Source organism: Fukomys damarensis, unplaced genomic scaffold, assembly GCF_012274545.1.
Source record: "Fukomys damarensis isolate Sample0158 unplaced genomic scaffold, DMR_v1.0_HiC HiC_scaffold_35, whole genome shotgun sequence".
Taxonomy (NCBI): Eukaryota; Metazoa; Chordata; class Mammalia; order Rodentia; family Bathyergidae; genus Fukomys; species Fukomys damarensis.
In genome coordinates, this window is record NW_022900947.1 from 36640666 (window position 1) to 36661273 (window position 20608).

Sequence of the window (20608 nt, forward strand, 5' to 3'; positions counted from 1 at the left end):
TTGTGTGTGTGTGTGTGTGTGTATTGCACATGGTACGGGCAATGTCTTTTGATGGTTTTATTGTTGTTGGATCAGTATGAATTTTGAGCAATATTTTGGAGCATAAAATAACCTGATACTTAATTTGATGTGATTCAATGACCCCAGAAAGAACTCCTTTCCTACTTTTCAGCTCTTGATATATCATGTGCACTAAAGTAAGCATATGCTAGAAAGGGTAAAGCAAACTGTATTAATTTAGAGCGAATGAGTTTATAGTAGCACTGGTTTTTTAATTTATACTACTGCTTAACTTCAATAGTTGACAGAAGTAGAAATGAAAACCCAAGATTTGAGTTGTATAATGACATCTACACAGAAGATCTGAGAGTAGAGCACAACCCTTTAAAGCCCGAAAAATCTTTACTTCTGGGTGACACAGCAGGAGCAAGCATCTGAAAGCATCCTGTTAGTTTGTTTTTGTTTTTTGGTACCAGGGATTGAACTTGGGACCTTGACTTGCCAGGCAGGTAGCAGCACCACTAAGCTAATTCCCTTGCCCCTTAAAAGCATCCAGTTTTTGAATTCCAAATAAGGCTCAAATCGAAGTCTACCATTTACTGCTATACATAGGATCTAAGCAATTCACCAAAATGTTTCACCAAGTTTCAGTTTTCTCAACCATAGAATTATGTGACTAACATACAATAACTCATCACAAGGTTTGTTTTGAAGATTAAAGATAATGTATGTAAAGCAACTGGCACATTATATAACATGTAGTAGATATTTAATAAATAATAATGATTATGATCATAACATGCTGCCTTATTAAATATACTAAATATATTTCATGAGTTCATTTGCTACATTTGTAAACACAGAGTACTTTAAGGTAAGTGAGCAAATTTATAATTAATTTATACTTATATAAAATTATATCTATAGCACCTACACACACGCAACCCATTGTATTAGTTTATATTGACAAATTGACTTATTTCTTCCTTACACACTAACTTATATAACCAGCCTTCCTAATGAAGCATTAAATGTATCTTTATTTTCCTTTTTGAGGAAGGAAATAATAGCCTATCTTCAATTATGATGCTAATATTGGTATTTTTTCCATCTGACATTATTCGTAATAATGATCAAAATATGCGTAATATTGTTTCGGTGAACTAGTAAAACTGACTGCTTCTTCCTTTTGTCATTTTGTTTTTACTTTTTAAAATTGATACATATTTACAGGACATAAAGATTGCATTTATTGTGGGAAGTTTGTACACATCTATAACGCATCTCAATTCTTTTTCCTCCCCTCCCCTTCCCAGTTCTCCCTGCTCCTTCCAACTCTTCTCCTCCTCATTTGTAAAAGCTCTGTTTTTATTTTTTTAAGTTCTTGCTTTCATCTGTTTTCCCTTCCTTCCTTCTCAGCTCCTTCCATCTCTTGCTCTCCTCTCCATTTGAAAAGAAATCTCCCTTTTGCATTTCAGAGACTAGTTTGATGTTTCAGCTTAATTCACTCAGATGTAATTCCCCTTTAGCTCCACTACCTCTCCTTGATGGCGTTTTGCTCATTTATCATTATTAGTTTTAAATTAATTGCTCAATTATATCCTTACTGCACTCCTAAAATGTGAAGGAAACAAGCACAGTATTCCCAACATACTAATGCTTAAAAGATATTCCAAAAATATCCTCATAATCATAACAGGTTCCCAGTAGGTAATTGAATAGAGATATCAGATCTAAGGTAGCAGATCTAAGGTAGTAGTAAAAATTTGACAGTAAGCTCACATTACCATCAACATGTTTTCATTACTCTAAAATTGATACATTCTACTTCTGTATACTAAATATAGTCACTCACAAGATTAATAGCCTGTCTCTAGCTAGACTAAGTTTGTAAATTTTAGTCTTGTTTGATCCCTCAATGCCATGCTTGGTGACTAGTTCATAATAGTTGCCTGGTAGATGCCTGTTAGCTAACTACATGGTTGAGATTTGCTCTCATACATTAGCATGTCACATCTCTGCATATGCAGCATGTAACAAAACTAACAAAAAAACATGGCTGAAGATGAAATGTAATTCTGGTATTCTTGACACTTAAATTATACAGTTTAATAATTGTGCAATTAAACAATTACTCATTGCCTAAAGAGCATTACTAACTGAAGAACACTCTGCATATAAAAGATATGAGGTAGGGGAGCTACTTATTTACGTAAAATTTAGAGAACATCATTAAACTTTAAAAAAAAACACACACCTAAATGTCACATGAACTGTCAGTACATTTTTTTGTGTCCTTTTCCAAACTAACAAGGAGATTTTAAAGTTAAAAGTTGAAAGAAATATGAACAAAGCGAAAGGTAAGCCTATCTTACACTTAGTTTAAACTATTTCAAGAAAAGAATTTGTAGGAGGACTTTTCAGAATGATTAAAGTGATCATCTGAAACTGAGCTAGTTTGTCACACTTTAGGAATGAAAAAAGTGTGTACTGTGGTACCAATCACTGAAAATCACTATATTTAACATTTTGCAGTTTTTGATATTTGTGAAAAATGATAAGACCAAAATGATCAAAAGGTAAAAAGCTACTCTGTAGATTTGCCATGTCTATTACTTTTGCTGCTTTTTCAAAGTGTTCTCACTTCTTTATTGCTGCTCACTAGCTAACTCCAATCACTGAAAAGTACCTCCCAGATGAGGAACTACACAATGTACGCATGAAGTGACGCATCATGCTGTCCAACACAACCATGGGGAAAATATAACTAAGGACAAAAGGAATAAGTTCACGACTGTGCTGCAGCTTACTACTTAAAATCTGTCCCGTGTTCACATTCATTTTCAGTAAAAAGGAATTTTATCTAAAAGCTACATATTTTTGAAAATTGGTGATAAATACATTGGTTTCAGAGTCACCACATTTCCTACTATCTGATTCTTGATTTAGACGCATAAGCAGTCAGTACCTGTTAAACACTATGCTATGTACTGCTTAAGAAGATGAAATTAAGCCACTCTTTATTTTATCAAGGTGCTCACCAACTATCTAGGTAAATGTAGCCGTCACATATGAAACTACCTAATAATATATATAAAACTGCATAATACTACAGAGCATTAGAAATAATAAATGTAGCCATGTATACATTCATCACTGAAGAGGCTAGTACAGTCACATGTATTACTTACTGAGCATTAAGCATTATATTGTGTGTTTAACCTACATCATATAATTTAATTCTCATTATTAGCCTTTCTATCAGATTGTCATTACTGTTACTTTATAAATAGAGATCTTTGAAATCTTGTCCTTGAGATTCCTTCAGTGTGAGTGGACTAAGACTAAGCCCCATTTGGGAACTAAGACAACAGTTTGACTCTGAAGAATAAATAGTAAAAAAGGAGATCCTCATAAGGGCCGTCAAATAATTGAATCCAAGGTGCACCTTGAATTATTTATACATATTTAATGTCATCTTTTCTTTAAAAACCCTAAGTAGAGCTAATACCTCTTTAATATTACAAATAGCACTGTACATGTGAACACGTTAAAACTGAAAAATCCATGCAGAACAGTTATGGTGACATAAAAAGGCAAAGAACAAAATTAGGTAAATAAAAAAGGCAATATAAGCAGTCAAGAAACATACATTTGTCAATAGAAAAAAAAACAAAGTTTTGATTACTGCAGTAAAGGAAAAAAATGCCCTGTTATGGATAACTAAACTTTAAGAATTTTCTTCATCAGATGTGTTTCTTTTCTCTTCCTCATGCTACTGAATGATAACCCTGCCACCCTTTACATCCTACATATCCCTGACCCCATGAACCTAATCAAACATTAGGAGTGAGCCTGAAATGCACAGGGCCCATTGACCCAGCACTGCCACTAACTAACAAGAATACCTGATTCCTAACTAATAATTCCCTCATTGGTAAAACAGGACATAGTCTATAAATTACTATAATTAATTATAGATAATATACCTCTAAAATTTCCTATTTTTGTCACACAAAGCATTCAGACTACTTTACTTTTGTTAATTTTTCATAGAAATATAAACAAAAAAGACATACTGAGCTTACTATTTATATGAATTCCTATATATGCATGCACTATATATAGTCTTTATAGATATTTCATAATTTAAGTGCTGTAGATACAGTTAGGCAAAAAAAATTCCACATGAGGGTTGAACTAATTTCAGTATTAAGGTTACATTTTCTAGCTGTGTTATCGTGAGTATATCACTTCTGAGGTGCAAGCTTCGGTGAAATAATTACTGTGAACTTGCAATTAACACATGTAAAATACATCACAAAATATCTGTGAAAAATGAAAGTTCAAATGTTTGGCATTCTTATTAAGCCACCGAGTATTTTCTTAAGATATGGTATGCATACATTAATGTATACAAAGAACAAAAGAATATATTTTAAGTGATTTTTGAAAAAAATAATTTCATTAAGAAAGATTTCCTTTTTAAAATTATATATTACTTATTTTTCAAGCCATTCTATTCATCCAAATCACCTGCATCAGTAAGGAGTAAGTACTTTAAAAAGTAGTGATAGGAGCTGGGGATTTAGCTCAGTGGAGTCACCGCCTGCCTCGCAAGCACAAGGACCGGAGTTCGATCCCTGGTACCAAGTAGTGAGAAGATGGAAAGATAGACCCACAAGAGCCACAAGAATGGAGTTCAATTCAAATGTCAGGATAGAGTCAATGGAAGCATTAAGGTCATGATGAGCAGAAATAGCAAAGGTGTAAAGGGGAAGGGGAAGTGGAGGGTTAGGGAGAAAGAAAGATGGGAATGGAATTAACATGAGAAAAAGAAAAAATGAAAACAAAGTCTTTGTCGATAGGGAGGGGTGGAGGGGTTAAAGGGAGGGCAGGGGAATGGGGAAAAAATAAGAACCAAGATGGATTATGTAAAGGTACAAATTTCCAATGGTGAAAGTCATTACACTGTACACCTTAAATGTACCAATAAAATTAGTTAATTAAAATGTTTAAAAAGAGAGAATGGGTGCTTTGTCTATTGAGCTACCCAAGAAATACTCAAGCTACTGATAGCTGCTCATACATTCTACCAATTGGTCTTTCTCCTCACTTCATGAATATTTCATAAACCATAAGCTTTCCAATTCCCCAAATACAGAAATGGCCACTATGGACCTCTGGCAGTCCATTAATAGTCCACAGGCCACATATGGTGGCAATGAATGAACTACAAATGAGTTTCCCAAAGGACTATTGAACCATAAATGACTTTAAACGCTAAAACCAATTCCAAAGGAGGGGATCAAACACATTTTAAGCAAATGCAGCATCATTCAAATAAGTAAATAGTAGTATACACTGGAACACAAATTTGAATAAGCAAATTTCAGCTGTCTGATTAGAGTCTCTATGAAACTCCAAACCTCAGCAAATTCTTAAACTACTTTTTGCCAGTAACATGTACAATTTTGCTCTTAACACAATCCTCTCTTCTTGATTTTCTTCTCCCTTTTTACCTATCCCTTCCCCTCTTTTAATTTTAATGTGTTCTCAACTTTCAAAGTTGAACTTGATACTGAAGCCATTTAATGAAATTGACACTTCAAAGCCAGCTGCACTCTGGCAGAAAGTGGGACTCAGGAAGTTAGGTGAGACAATTCATTAATCACTGTCATGAGAACATAGATATTCTTCAAGTAAACTGCTATAAAGATATAAGTTACCATATATGTAGAGTCACAAATTTCAGAAGACTAAAACACATGATATGTATTTTGACTAATTTAATTCTAAAGATATTCTCGGTACTTGAATGATATGGTTGTATGCTCTTCACATACATTTCATCTCTGGACTTTGAATAATGACATATGTATGCAAGAAGGCCCCCAAAGGTCAAAGAGGAGTTACTACATCAGATGGACTTAGTCAGTGGAATAGATTCAATCAAGTGTTTATTGGTGATATCAACTGCTATAGGCAGGAAATATATTTAAGAGAGTAAACAGAAAATTATAGATTCTTTTTCCTTCTTTGGAAATCTGCAGAATAATTTTATTCTAATGAAGTGGAACTTTCAAGTATTTATAACATTTCATCATTCCACCAAGGCAGTAAGTTTCATCAATTTGCAAAAATGAAGAGAATTACATCCATTCATTATAAACACAGAAATATACAAATATCCATATTTAAACACATTTCCAAATCTAGAGTCTTAGTATGAGAGTGATCCTGAAGTTGCTAACGGTCTAAATAGGACAATGACTCTATTTTATAAATTCAACAGTATTAAATATCAGAAGTTGAAATAATACTGTTTTGGAACTCAAACTGCTAAGTCACTAATGATATAAAAATATGACCAATAACTTCCAGAGTACATGAGGAAAGAAAGAATAGGAATTTTTAAATTATAAAAATATAATATCAAGCTTAATATTTTTTAAAAAAGATTTTAAAAATATTAACATCAGGGCTAAGGATACGTTTCAGAGTTAGTGTTCTTGCTTAGCATATACAGGATTGTGGGTTTGATCCCCCGCATCACAAAAACAGAAAAGAATAAAATTTGAAATCATATTTAATAGAATTCAAGGGAAAAGAAACATAAATTTACTTTATGGCTAAATGCATGAACTGATATGGAAACAGAGCAAGTGTGAATCTTCACATTTTTAATGTTGCAGCAACATAATTTATATAACAAAGATATTTAAAATGCAAAAATATTACCCAATATGTGTAAGAGATCTGTTTGCATATTAGTATTTGAAAAATCATGATGACTAAAGGTGAATTAAAATAGTGAAATAAAAATGTTTCAAATAAAACTGATTTAATAACTAAAATGTAACTCCTTTCAAATTGCTATTAAACATTTATAAGTTTTTAGCAAATCTCAAGGCACCTTCCAAATAGTCACCACATTCAAATCTCTATAGGAATATTTATGAACAAACACAATATAATGAAAAATTAACAGTTACATAAATGAAAAAAGTCCCAGTGGGAAATTATATTATTCCCAAATATTTTTAGCTCAAAATAAAAAGCAACAATGTAATTACAGAATATTTAGCAAATAATTATATCATATATCGATATTATAAATTATGACCAGAGCTATAGGCAAAGAAAATCTCACTGCTATGAAGAAACTTTATATTAAATAAGGAACAGTGAAAATTAATAATAAAGAAACTCAAGAAGCTAGAAAAAGAGTAACAAAATTAACCTGTAAAAACATGGAATTGAAATAAAACCATAAATCAATTAGAAAACAGAAACATAAAATAAATTGAAGACTTGAATTTTTTAAAAGAAGCCATAAATGGAATTCTTTAATCAAACCTTCAACACAACAGAGCAAAACAAAATAAAATATGGATAAAAAGCAGAGAAAGTGTAAGTTTATATAAGAGGAATGGAATAAAGAATAAAACTGCATATTTGATCATTACTTTTTAAAACTAAAAATCATATGCAAAATGTACTTTGATAATCTTGAAAATCTTGATAAATGGATTAATTACAGGATTTATTTAGAGGAAAATACAATTTACTAAACTTAATGGTGAGCCATTCACTTCCCTACCTATTTATACACCATTTCTAGAGACTACAGCCTGGAGCCCTGTAGGAGCAGAGCTATAAATTATAAGGCTCTCACCAGGAAGTCATTAAGCTTTCTACATTCTCATAGCTATGCCCCTCGACAACAAGAGTTCCTGGATTTAGAGGTTCATCAATGTGGCTTGTTTTGTTTTGTTTTCTTCTTTAATATAAGGGCACAGATTTCACTCAGTCCTATGAGATAGTTCTAATAAGGGGCTAACTTAAAAAACACTTTTTATTTTGTTCAATGAACGGCAATAAAATGCCTTTCCAACCCACTCATAGACATCCACAAGTTCCTCTTAATAGTAGTATACATAAGCTCTTCCTTTTTCTGTGAAAGACATTTAATTCTGAAAGGAACTTAAAATAATAGTTTTACCTACATCCAATTCATTCAGAGCTGGTTAATATTTAAGCTATTAATCACTGTTTTAAAGTTAGCATTCATAAACACTTTCTTCTATTTGTTAGTACTGTTAAATTACACAGAAATTATCACTGATATTTCCAAATTAGCATTCACCCTGGCAATGCAGTTTCCCCCAAGAAGCTAAAATCTTAAACTGCAGAAGATTAAGTCAAATACCTGCAGTGGGGCTTCAGGCTGCTTCTCACTCAGCACTGGGGCAGCTGGAATTTCAGGAAAAGATTTTGATGTCTTCTTTTTGGCTTTTTGCATTTGAATATTGGTGAAATAGTTCACAGCAGCAAACTCAATAAGGGCCGAAAACACAAAAGCAAAGCAGACAGCTATGAACCAATCCATGGCAGTGGCATAGGACACTTTGGGCAAAGAATGCCGTGCGCTGATGCTTAGTGTGGTCATAGTGAGGACTGTGGTTATTCCTTGAAGGCAAAAGAGCAGAGACAAAATGGGTTACAACTATTTCGGTGCAAAGCAAACAAACAAATCCTGAAAGATTAGGTGGGATGAGGCTAAAAGAAATTAACAGTAACTCAAACAAAACCATCATCTTCCATGGAGGATTGGAGTCCTAGTGGATCAGTGAAATCAGCACAGGCTTAGAAGCAAAAGATGTATAGTTCACTTTGTGGCTCTTTTCATGACTAACTCGTCTTGTTTTGGATTGTTTGGAAAACCCATTAGAACTTCATCGATACCTACTGAGTTTACTATAAGAATTAAAAGTAGTATATGGCAAATAAGTACTGGAATCTGGGCCAATATACCTAAAAAATCAATACACACCTAGCGGGAAGAATGATTCAAGGAAGCAATGATTCTCATCCAGGACTGGGAAGCTGTGGACACTGGCCTCTTAAATTGAAGCATCAGAATTTCCTGGGTAAGCATGGCCCACCGCTATTGCGAATTACTGCCAGAAAAAGTACAAGTTACATATAAATATTTTTTCCTTTTTGGTACTGGAGATGGAACCCCGGGCCTTCTTACTGAACTACATCACCAGATCCCCCTTTCTAAAAAAATTTATTTTGAGATAGGGAAAATCACTAACTTTTTAGGTTAGACTGCTTCAGTTTCCCAGAGTGCTGGGATTACAGGCATACACCACCATGCCTAGCTAAATGTAAATATTATCTATTGAGGTAAAATAACAAATTTACTAATTGAGGAGACTGATTTGCTAAAACTATAAAAGTATATTCCTGGGAAAATAAATCTCCAGGGCAAACTGGCTTCTAAAAATGCAGGGCTTTTATCATTCATCAGTTTGTCCAGAAGAATGATATTTGCATTAAGAATAAAGGCACTTCTTTCCATCAGTAGGATTCCAAAGTATGACTGTCAGGAAAGTCCCCTCCTCAGCCTACAGAAGAGTAGTCACCATTCTCAACATTAAAAGCTCCACTTACCAGTGGAACTATAAAGTATTATGTGAGGATCCTAATATTTGTATAGTGGTCCTCTTTTTCATTTGTATGTTTGTCTAACACGTATTATCTACTTAAACCTGGAGATTCCTGTGAAATTTTCCTGTATACATTTGAAATCATTCTGGATAATGCCTAGGAAAGGTCCTGAAATCAACATACAAGGAGTCTGAGGATGATGATGATGGTGGTGATAGTGATGGTGATGATGAAGATGAAGGCAATGATGACAGCATCTAAACAGTAATTCCGATCCATGTCAGTCCCCAGCTGAAAAGTAAATAAGCCATGTTCAATGGAAGAGATATTGAGCTCATGCAGCAATAAAGCAAGGATCACATTTTAATTTAGGGTAAACAATATTATCTCAATATAGAATTCAGTTATATTTCACCTTATCATATTCTCTTACTGTTCCATATATGTAAGCCTAGCCAATATGATGATTTTTTGTTTTTTTGTTTGTTTTTTTGAGACAGGGTCTCACTATTTTTTTCAGGCTGTCCTTGAACTCACCAACCTGATTGAGGAGAGCCCCCCTGAGAGTAGACATGAATACAGATTTGGGATCACCATAATATTTTATATAGTACATGTCACAGGACAAATGCACAATAAATAAAAACTCATTTTTCCAGTTCTTCTCTACTCCATGGTCTCTGAAATCATCTTCTTTCAGATTCTGTCTGAAGTTTTAAATGCTTAGAGTATGAAAACCTGTAGCATCTGTATAGCACATGAGCTACAGCCTTTTTACATTCTATAAACTGTATAAAGAAATTTGAGCATTTGATTGCATTCTCTTTCATAACTTTGTGAATTGCTTAATCTCTTATTAATCTAAAATATTTTAAATAATCAACTATATACCTATCTAGGAAAATGCAATATTGTGAACTTATTGGACTTTGTTTCAGAAAGGCCTAGAATAATTAGGCAAGATACTAACCTCATGTTGGCAACAAGATATATGAATAACTCCTAAAATCACTTTGAAAAACTATAGCTACAAAGTTTAAAGATAAATCAAAATGCTTAATCTTATAATAATTTAAAAGTAATGAACTATTAAGAATTCAAATATGGTAAAAAAACTTTTTGAGCTATGTAAGAAGTATGTCTTTTAGTTTGGGTAATAAAATGATTTCTCCCTTGACTCAGAAGTAGTGGTCTTCTCTTACTGTTATCTGAAAAAAGTTCTCTTATTAATATGGAGTAAGCAGAATACTAATGCAATTACTGAGTAATGAAACAATAATTTCGTTCCAACTATTTGGAGGGCCAGAGCAATAGGTTCATGGCTTGAGTGATGCTATGGTCACTAATACAAAAAAAAAATGCTGGATGCATTGCTCCATTTCTTTCCTCTTTCATTGTTCTGGATCAGGTTGCTTTTAAAGTTTGTGGAAGCACCTTCCAGATATAGTTCCTATTCTATGACTGCAAAATTCAGAAAGTAGCTGATATAAACAACTGACTAAAGGCTTAAATATCACCACCTCTTTGGACATTAAAATGTCCTTTCTGCCCACTGTTCAAAGTTTTAAAAAGCATTAACAGGATAAGAGTGTACTTACAACTGGTTTGGCAGAACAAACACAAATGTGAAGTTGCAAACAGAAACCAAGCCTTCAGATAAGAATTCACGCTTCCTCTGAATCTAAAAAGATGGCTCATTTGCTTTAAATAGCTTAGATTACTCTACCTTGAAAATATTTCAAAGCCCCAATTTTTTTTTTTGAAGCATTCAAGTACTGATGCCAGTGCTTACATTTAGGATGCTGAAGATGAACTGTATCATCTGGCCTAGGAGCTGGGAGAAATTTGAAAGAGGAGGCTCAGACTGTACACAGAATGAATTTTTGGCTAGCCATTCCTAGAAAATCCAATAGTAATGATTTAGATATGCCAGTTGGCATTTGCTTGTGTCTAATGTTTTACCATACTAGGATAATTAAAAAAACTTAGCATCATACAAGTTTGGAGATAGAAGTCCTTTGCAAAGAATTTAGCACACTCTGCTTCTCAGATTTACACTGATGTTTTGGGGTTTTGATTTTGCATGGTCTGTACATTTCTAACCTAGTCAATTTCCTCCATATGAGGGAAAAGGGAAATAATTTGGGAAAAGGGAATTAATTCAGAAAAAGAAAAACTAGCTCAGAATTAGATCACCTAAACCTATTATGAAGTAGACTGCCAATGCCCTCAAACACTTCAAATTTTACTTATCTAGGAAAATACCATTCTAGACCCTCTATGAGCAGTTTAATAAACACCATTTAGATGCAACTGAAGTCTTGGAAGTCTTGTAATATTCCTAATCAATCAAAACCAATATTTTGGCACATGGGCAAAAACAGATGAATCTCAACTTTTAAATTGAAAACTATTCACAAAGTAGCTGTAGCGTACCCCATACACCCTCATCCAGCATCTCTGGAATTCTCCGCAAGTGCTCATGTTCCCTTAACTTGCTGTGAAGGCAGAGCGACAGAGTTTTCAATGCTAGAGAAACATTGTCATTTATGTGACTTGATATAAGTTTCTTAGTATCTTTGAGCCATTTCTCTTCCCTATACAAAATTAACAATCCCTACTTTGCTGAATTCTTATGAAAGCAAATGAGATGATTCCAATACTATACATAAAACTCTGTCATCATTGGGACCAATGTTAATATCCTTACTACATGCTATTTATTTTCTTTATCTTATTTGGATAGGAAACGAGGGGTGAGTATAGCGATAACCAATACTATTCCTTACTACACCACTGGAAATTTCTATTGTTTGGGAAAAAGTAAGACAGAATAGTAGCTTCCAGTGTGTAATCCAGTTGAGAAAGCATTCAATATTTATCAACTAATTACAATACTACTAAAATACTCAGGTTTTTCACATTATAGTCTCAAATAGTGATTCTCAGATGAGGGAGAGGGCAGCATGGAATAACACATTAATAACAGCCCTTTTATATGTTTTATGTTATTCCAAGCACTTTATTCTAATCAGCTCATTTGATCATCATAGGAATCCTATGAGTTAAGCGCAACCATTCATCCTTTTTTAACCTATGAAGCAACAGTTAGAAGTAACTCACTGAAAGTTCACAGCTACTACACAGTAGATTCTAAGGCTGGAACCAAAGTCTACACTTGGGTCACTATCATCTCGTTACCACATACAGCCATGATGGGTCAGTGTTTTCTATTCTAGCTCTTTAGGAACAGAGAAAGAAATGATAATGTGCATAAAAGTGATTTTTTTTATTATAAAGCCTAATAGAAATAGAAAGTTTAAACAATTTAATGATTATAGCTCCTGAAACAATGTTTTAGGTATTAAGTTAAGGGAGTTGAACCTGGTGCTCAGACTTAGCAGAGATTTATTGCCCAGTCAGGCTACTTTTGAACATCATGTGTAAGGACCCAAGATTAGTGCAAGTTTCTAAGGAGACAAAGAATATCAAGAATTTCAGTGTCTGGTAGTATGCACTAGATAGATAATACATATTTTCTTTTAAAAACCAAGGAAACCAAGTTGAATAAAATAAATCACCCCTACAGAAGAGAAGTATGGGAGAATAAATTACATATAATGCATGGACAGGTTTCCTGTACTGAGTAGCAAACATAGCTCTTTTAAACCCTCATATATCTATGAGGAAAAGATGTATTAACACAATTTAAAGATGGGGGAAATATGCCATAGATGCGAATTTTTCAGGCAGATCTGTTAGTATCCCATGCTTAGATATGTTATATCCTGTCTTTTATTTTCACACCTGTATTTAGTAGCTAAAATTTATTCCACTTGCAACTTGCAGTTATTTTTTAATTGTACCTCCTAAGTCTATGAAGTAGGTAATATCATTATTCCCACTCACGATCCTCTCTGCTTCTAACACTGACATTCTGTATGAGTTTCTCCAGCATGATTCAAATATCTACTTACGAGAGTTTAAGATTAAAGGGAGGGCAGCCATATATGGAGGAAATACCTCTGCATAAGAATTCCAGGTTTGTTGAGGTAATTAAGACATCCTTTTGGCAGTTCTCTAAAAGATGGAAAGGTAGGATAAAAGGCTCCAATCCCTCCCTCTGATCCCTTCTCAGTAGCCTCCCTGCAGATATTGTCTGATAAGGGATAACATAGCATGACTTTGTGCTACTAAATATAAAAGCAAACAGAAAGGGGTATCTCCTGTGAAGATCATACCTCCATTTCAGAGGAATTCTGATTATTTTCTTTCTTATCCCACCACTGAATGTTTTCATTACTCACAATAAAAAAGAATAGATAAAAATATTAAATTAAAAAATACAATTGTAAGTAATTTTGTGATATAAATGCATGAGTGATAAGTAAAAAACTTATTAACATCACAAAAACTTTAAGTGCATTTTGTTCTAGACTTCCAATGATTTAGAACACTATAAGAAGCTACAATAAAAATAAAAAGACAAAATGTTGGTTAAGAAAACAATGGTATGTAGAGAGAATATAATAATGAGCTTATAAACTACCACATAATGCCTTCCAATCTGATGCATTTGAAGCATTTCCATTTTGTTCCTCTTCACTAAAACCCAAGTTATTCTAAGACTTTCACATTCATTCAACCATGACTTTTATTTGTTTTATTTTAAGCTCTGAGTGCATTTCATTTTAACACCTAGTTATAATTTTAATTCAATTACATAGCTTTATGTTAGAAGCCCGAGAATATCACTGAAAGTGAAATTGTAGCCAGATTCAATCTTGGTCTTCACCTGATTGGTTCTCACCCAGGGAATGCTGATGTGGTCCCAAAGAGACAGATCGCCCATATCTCCCCAGGCACTAGTACTTTGCAATGGCTGATAAAAACAAAAGCTTGTATTATTCTTTGTCCAGTACAGTTTGATACATTGGTGTTTAATACATATTTTTTAAATTTTATTTGTTTATTTATTTATTTTGGGGGTACTGGGGATCGAACTCAGGTCCTTGAGCTTGCAAGGCAGGCAGTGGCACCACTGAGCTAAGTCTCTGGTCTCACTGTTTAATATTTTCTAGAAATGTCTAAGCCCTATTTCCTGAATTTTGATTCAAATATAATGTGACAATAACACCCAATAAATGAATTGCATTTACCAAATACAGTCCTAGCTGGAACTGATTCCTTATTTATCCAGAATGAAACTTGAGAGAGAATCACCGTCATAATGCATGGGATATACGTCTGAATCATAAAATAGCCCATCTTCCTTCTGAGATGGAAGTAAACCGTCATAACGACGTATTCACCTACCACAAAGACATGAAAAAGAATTAATTACTGGTTCTGCAGGCAATTATTCAATAGCTTCATGATCATATTTCAGAATAATGAACAAAATTCTATGCAAAGTAGTTTTATATTTTTCGCCTAAGACAAAGAATGGGAACTATACTGAGTCTCAACGGGGGGATGGGGCAGAGAAATGACACTGGAAATTATTCAGAAAAACCTTTTTCTTCCTTGTAGCCATTAAGCAATTAATAAATTGAATTATAACTTTAAAAAAGTGGTGGTAATGATTTCTTCTTTGAAGTTCTAATACTATTCAGCTTTTGTTTTCAACGGTTCTTGAGAGCAGAACTTAGACCTAACTTTTACAGAAAACCATTAGAAAAAATGGAAACACACAGATCTGAAAATGCTTTAATTTTGAAAACAAATGAAACAGAAATTTAATTTATATATAAAATATATGACTATATCCTTCATCCGTATTTCATATACATACATGCTTGGGAAAAAACGACTTAATTTTAAGAAGAGGGTTACCTTTATAAGAGCTATAACATAAACAAAAATAAAAAACAAACATATAACACAGAGGCATAACCTAAACAGCTGATAAACTGTGAAAGTTTTGATAACCATTGATAAATATTTTAATTTTATATAGGAAGAAATCATTTAGGAAGCAATATTCTCCTTCAGACTATGAAGCCATTTAAAAGACTCCAACAAACAAACAAAGAAACAAACACCTCAAATGCTCCAGATGTGTTCAACCCTACTTGCAGAATGAAAAATAAGTGCTTTTGAAAAAAATTTCTGGACTAATAAGAGGAAAAGTGTCCCATTAGAAGGCTACTGCATGGTTTTACAACTGATGTGAAGAGGGTGTCATGACCGGTGTTTGGAAGATAAAAATCGTCGAATTTAAAGGACACAAGGAGTGCTGTTGATTTCATGACAAAGTACATATATTAATACAAAGTTCTTAAGCAAAAGAGATAGTTGAAGTATAGTAAGAAGACCTTGTGCATTAACTTTATTTTTCATAATTAATTTTCCCCCACTTCAATTGTTAAACCAGTTTATGAGGTATAATTGGCACATAAAACTGTAAATATTTAATGTCTACACCTTGGTTAGTTTGTAGGTAAGTATTTATCTGTAAAACCATCACTACCATTTGTGCCATAAAGTTATCCATCACTTCCAAAAGTCTTCCCACTTTTTTGGGGGGGATAGAAATAACCAATACTTAACCTCTTAACAAATTTTTAAGTATTTAATATTGTATACTTAACAGTAGGCACATTCTCCAGGATATTTTAAAAGGCACCATTTAATGGACCAAAACATGAACTCTTATCAGACACTGAATATCTTTCAAAATTTGTTTTCTGGAAAGATAAAAGTTCCCATTAGAAGGCTGCTGTATAGAAAATGGATACATATTGACGTTATACTCCTAAGTGAAATAAATAAGTCACATATGTGTAAATAACGAATAGTTTCTCGGGTGTGAACAAACTATAATAGTACATAAAATCCTAATGAGATAACTGACAATGTGAAATAGGAAGAAAAGGGCTAAAGGTATAGTGAAAGTGGGAAGGGTAGGGGAAAGTAATAAGGGAAAGAAAAAAATAGGATAAAATGAAAAAATGGAAATAAAATGTTTGTAAATGGGGAGGGGAGGAGAGGGTGAAGGGAGGGCAGGGACAAGAGGAAAAAATGAGAACCAAGACCTGTCATGTAAAGGTACAAGGTCCCAATAATGAATGTTACTGTACTGTATACTTAAAATGTACTAATAGACTCAATGAGAAACAAAGGAAGGCTACTGTATAGTTTCATAATTGATGTGAATTTCCCAGCCTCCAGAACTGTGAGAAACACATTTCTGCTCTTTATTAAATACTCAGCATTCAACAGTTTGTTACAGTAGCACAAACAGACTAAAATAGTTGTTATCAAAAATCAGTATTTTCCTGGTGATACAGTACATTAGAACAGTTTTATAGTAAGCCATAAACAGCTGGTTTTTCCCACTTAATATGATAAAAACTAAATCCTATGATTCCATTCCCATTCTAAAGCTAAGAATCGTGGATAAAATCATTCACTTACCTGTACGGCAATTTTAGTGTCTACCCTCACTATATTTTCTAATTAACCTTTACATTTTACTTTTATTTTGAAAAAAAAATAAAGAATGTAACTTAAAAATGGGCAAGACACAGTTTTCAGAAAACAAAAAAAGCAGGCTCAGAGTTCTTGTCTTACACTTTTGTTGAGAATAGTTTTAATACATTTGATAACTGATTTTTGGTTCTAAATAAGAGAACCAGTTCTCTTCTCACATCTCACCAACTCAATTTATTTTGAACTAAAATAAGATTATAAATACAAATAAAGATATTTTTGAGCTGTGGTTTATGCATCAATTATATTTCTGGAATTTTTTGTTGTTGTTCTCTTGAAAATACTAGATATTTCAGTGAAAACGTTAGGCCAAAACGCTGTTATTGATGCCAAGAAGCATACTGCATTCAACCATTAAACATCTTACCTGTAATCGACTTGATAGTTTCACTCGACACCGTTTGCCCAATCAAGTCATACTGAACTAAGCTGGAAGACTCCTTCGGCACTTCCACTGATTTCTCAGGGCCTTTTGTCCAGGTATAAATCATCTCACTCTTTGGATATGCATCTGAGTGAGAGAAGAATATGTGGTTCGTCAGGGCTTCTCTTTTGTCAGCGTTGAGGATCGACACGTTAAAATAAACCACATGTTCAAGAGAGACGGAATAAATGAAAACAGCTTTCGTTATGATTCATTCAAACATGCTTACAATTTAGGAAACTATGTATTAAACAAATGGCTTTGCGATTCAGCAGGATTTATTGGTTCTGTGCCCAAAGAATTGGAGAAGAGATTAAAACTGAGGCATCCACAAGGCTACATATGCATCAAAGCTCTTGGACATGTTTCCATGCTAATAAGATGAGCCGCTGAAAAACAGATGTATTAAAGCCCCCAAACAGCACTGTCAAACTCCTACTGTTTTCATTTCTCTCCTCCAGTGCTTGACCAATACTGACTTCTTCCATCCTAAAACAACTATGCCATTTAGACAAGTACCAAATGCTCCCTCTAACAACACAACAAAATAAGAACCAATTTTACTGGTCGGGGAGCTCTCCGGGGGGTCACCGCTTTTAGATTCTGCCTTTGGGCAATACTCAGGCAGTTTGGTAGCCATTCTACAGTGACAACTGGCTATTCTGTTTGTAAAGCTCCCCAGGGAATATAATTACACAACCAGTTCCACTACCTTTAAACCCTTACAATCAGTACATTTCCCCTTCTGTCTTCAACAGATTCTTCCCAGTGGCAATTTAAGCCCATTTTCTATTATTTGGTGTTCAGTGCAAATGGAGACCAGCTGCTTGCTTACCAGTCTACCCAGAACAGATAGCTTGGCTCTCACACAATTAAGTTCCAAAGAACCCAAATGAATTGTGTCACTGTTCCCTCCAAACCTTCCTAAAATGGCTAGAACATAGGTGGTCCTCAGTGGAATTACTTAATTCTATAAAAGAAATCAATAGCTAGAGATTTTCTTTATAAACAACCTTGCAAAACAAACTACGAAGCCTGTGTTGTCATTTAATATTACACAGTTATGTGTCAGCGTTTATCTCCTGGGGTCTATTCACACGGTCATCTATTGAAAGACCTGTATACCATGTTCTTGTCTGTGATATTTTAAATCGGGTATCCTTATCTTAGCTCCCCTACCTTGCTAGAATAGCCGTTTTCTTTCCTAGCTTTTCTCACTCTGAATTATAAACAGAGTGCTTTTCTCTTCAGAAAAATTTAGGGTCCTTACTTGCCAAATGTGATGTGCCTCTGTTTTTAATTACCAATAAAAAACATCAGCTTCCAAAATATGAGTTCTTTGTTTTTATACAAAGCTTAATTGAGCACAAGCTATGTTCAAGTCACTCAGAAGAGTGCATTTTATGAGCACTAGAGAGAGAGAGCGAGTGAAAGGGGACAAGAAGGATTTCCTCCAGATAAGAACTGCCTTGTGTGAAATGTAATTGTTTAAGTACACTTGGGTTTTAATTGTGGCTCCAGTGAGATCATGCTTTCTGTCTATGTATTTTTTGTTTTTTTATCTTCTCTCATTAAATCATTGGTCAGGGGGCAAATGACTTTCTCTAGCTTCAAGTTAGCCCACTGAATATTGTGATTACTAGGGTTATAAAAAGAATGGTGACTGCAGATTCTCATTAAGTAAGGCAATGAGCAATGATAACAGCAGGCAACTGTTTCACAATCAGTACAACGATGAGTCTGAAGCAATAGTAAAAGCCAGAATCTATTTTTGGTAGATTCTGATTGAAGCAGACCTTAGAAGAGCAATCACATTTTGTTGCCATTTCAGAGAAGGGAGCTTGAGGAAAGGAATCTCATGTTTTTTCCTATCCATTCATCCCTTCCCTTTGTCTTCATCTTTATAAAATTTCTAAACGCATCTACTTCCCACTTACTCTTTTGTCATGATCCTAGTCTGAATCACTGCCATCTTTGCTTGTACTGAAACGACAGGCTCCAACATTCCTCTACTTTATTTCCTGCCTATCTACAACCCATTTTCCACTGAAAGGCTAACGTGAAATCAGGTAACTTTAATCAAGGAGGGTCACACCCCTTTATAAAAGCTTTCAAAGCCTTTCCTCGGCTTTTAGATAAATCCAACTTCATCGATGTGATCTGTGCAGGATTACACTCTCTCTCATCTCCACTTTCTACTACACTTTGCTCAGGCTTCACCCCCTTAACAGCACAACTCATGTTGTTCTCACCTATATCATGTAAGAAAGTCAGGCGCCTTCTTCGGCCTTTTTCCAGACCTGCTATAAAGGTCTCTACTTACAAAAGAAACTAACATTGGCAAAAAAGAAAACATTGTTTGCACTTTCTATAATACATCATCAAAACATACAGCTCAGATGTCCCTAAATTTTACCACTGACTACTAATGTGTTAATTATGACTCAGCTACTCAGGTTTTCTGTACAGGCATGTTTTTGTTTCTAGATGGGGGGTTACTTTTTCATTTTAAAGTGTTAGTCAATAAATAGTCTCCTAAACATCACTCCTTGGATGATTTTTGTCTTGAATAATGACATTTATGTTGGATTATGAAAAATCATACATATATATATAAACATCATCCTCATGAAGTAATCAGAAATTTGAACAAAACTTTTATTATAACTTACAACTCCCAAATTTCAGAGGGCACGCATGACCATCCATGGGAAAATCCACCAATCTCATAGGACACTCCGCACTTATAGTGAGTCTGGGATGGAAAAATTCAATTAAATAAAATCAACCCTTTATTGAAATAAATTTTATAGATCCTCAAAAGGGGAGGGACAGAATGAAGGAAGAAAGACAAAGAGGGAGCTAGAAGGGGAAAAGAAGAGCAGAAAGGGAAAAAAGCATAAGACAGAAAAAAATTATTACCTCATTGTGTATAAAATAGTACCATTTCTCATAATTCTAAAAAGTTTATTTGGAGCTGTCATATTATGTGAAACAGATTTCTTTCCATTCCTGAAGAAGGTATCAGGGGTCCAAACTTTCGTTACCATCATATTATTCAATCTCAAAATTTCAATAGGCCCATCATATTTTAGTCTTTTGTCAATCCATGTCTGTCTGAAGAACACATCCATTGTATATTCCTAGGAAAATTAATGTATGACCTATTCAAATCACAGATGACCACGTTTATAAAGTAGAAAATATATTAAATTCCAGCCTTTTTCCTAC

General features: G+C 33.9%; 1 protein-coding gene across 2 annotated transcripts in view; it reads right to left on the reverse strand.

Moving 5' to 3' along the window:
- The window catches only part of Gabra4 (gamma-aminobutyric acid type A receptor subunit alpha4), a 62502-nt gene that overhangs the window by 26770 nt on the left and 15124 nt on the right, over window positions 1-20608 (reverse strand). Inside the window, exons 4-8 of one of the 2 annotated variants that reach the window (XM_010640190.2) lie at window positions 20300-20520; window positions 20050-20132; window positions 17321-17464; window positions 14619-14771; window positions 8213-8472 (exon numbers count right to left, since the gene is read on the reverse strand). In XM_010640190.2, the coding sequence (XP_010638492.1) occupies window positions 8213-8472; window positions 14619-14771; window positions 17321-17464; window positions 20050-20132; window positions 20300-20520 (861 nt within the window). Of the gene's footprint in view, window positions 1-8212; window positions 8473-8841; window positions 8964-14618; window positions 14772-17320; window positions 17465-20049; window positions 20133-20299; window positions 20521-20608 lie in introns of those variants that run through there. The other variant, XM_033758924.1, reaches the window with a different exon arrangement.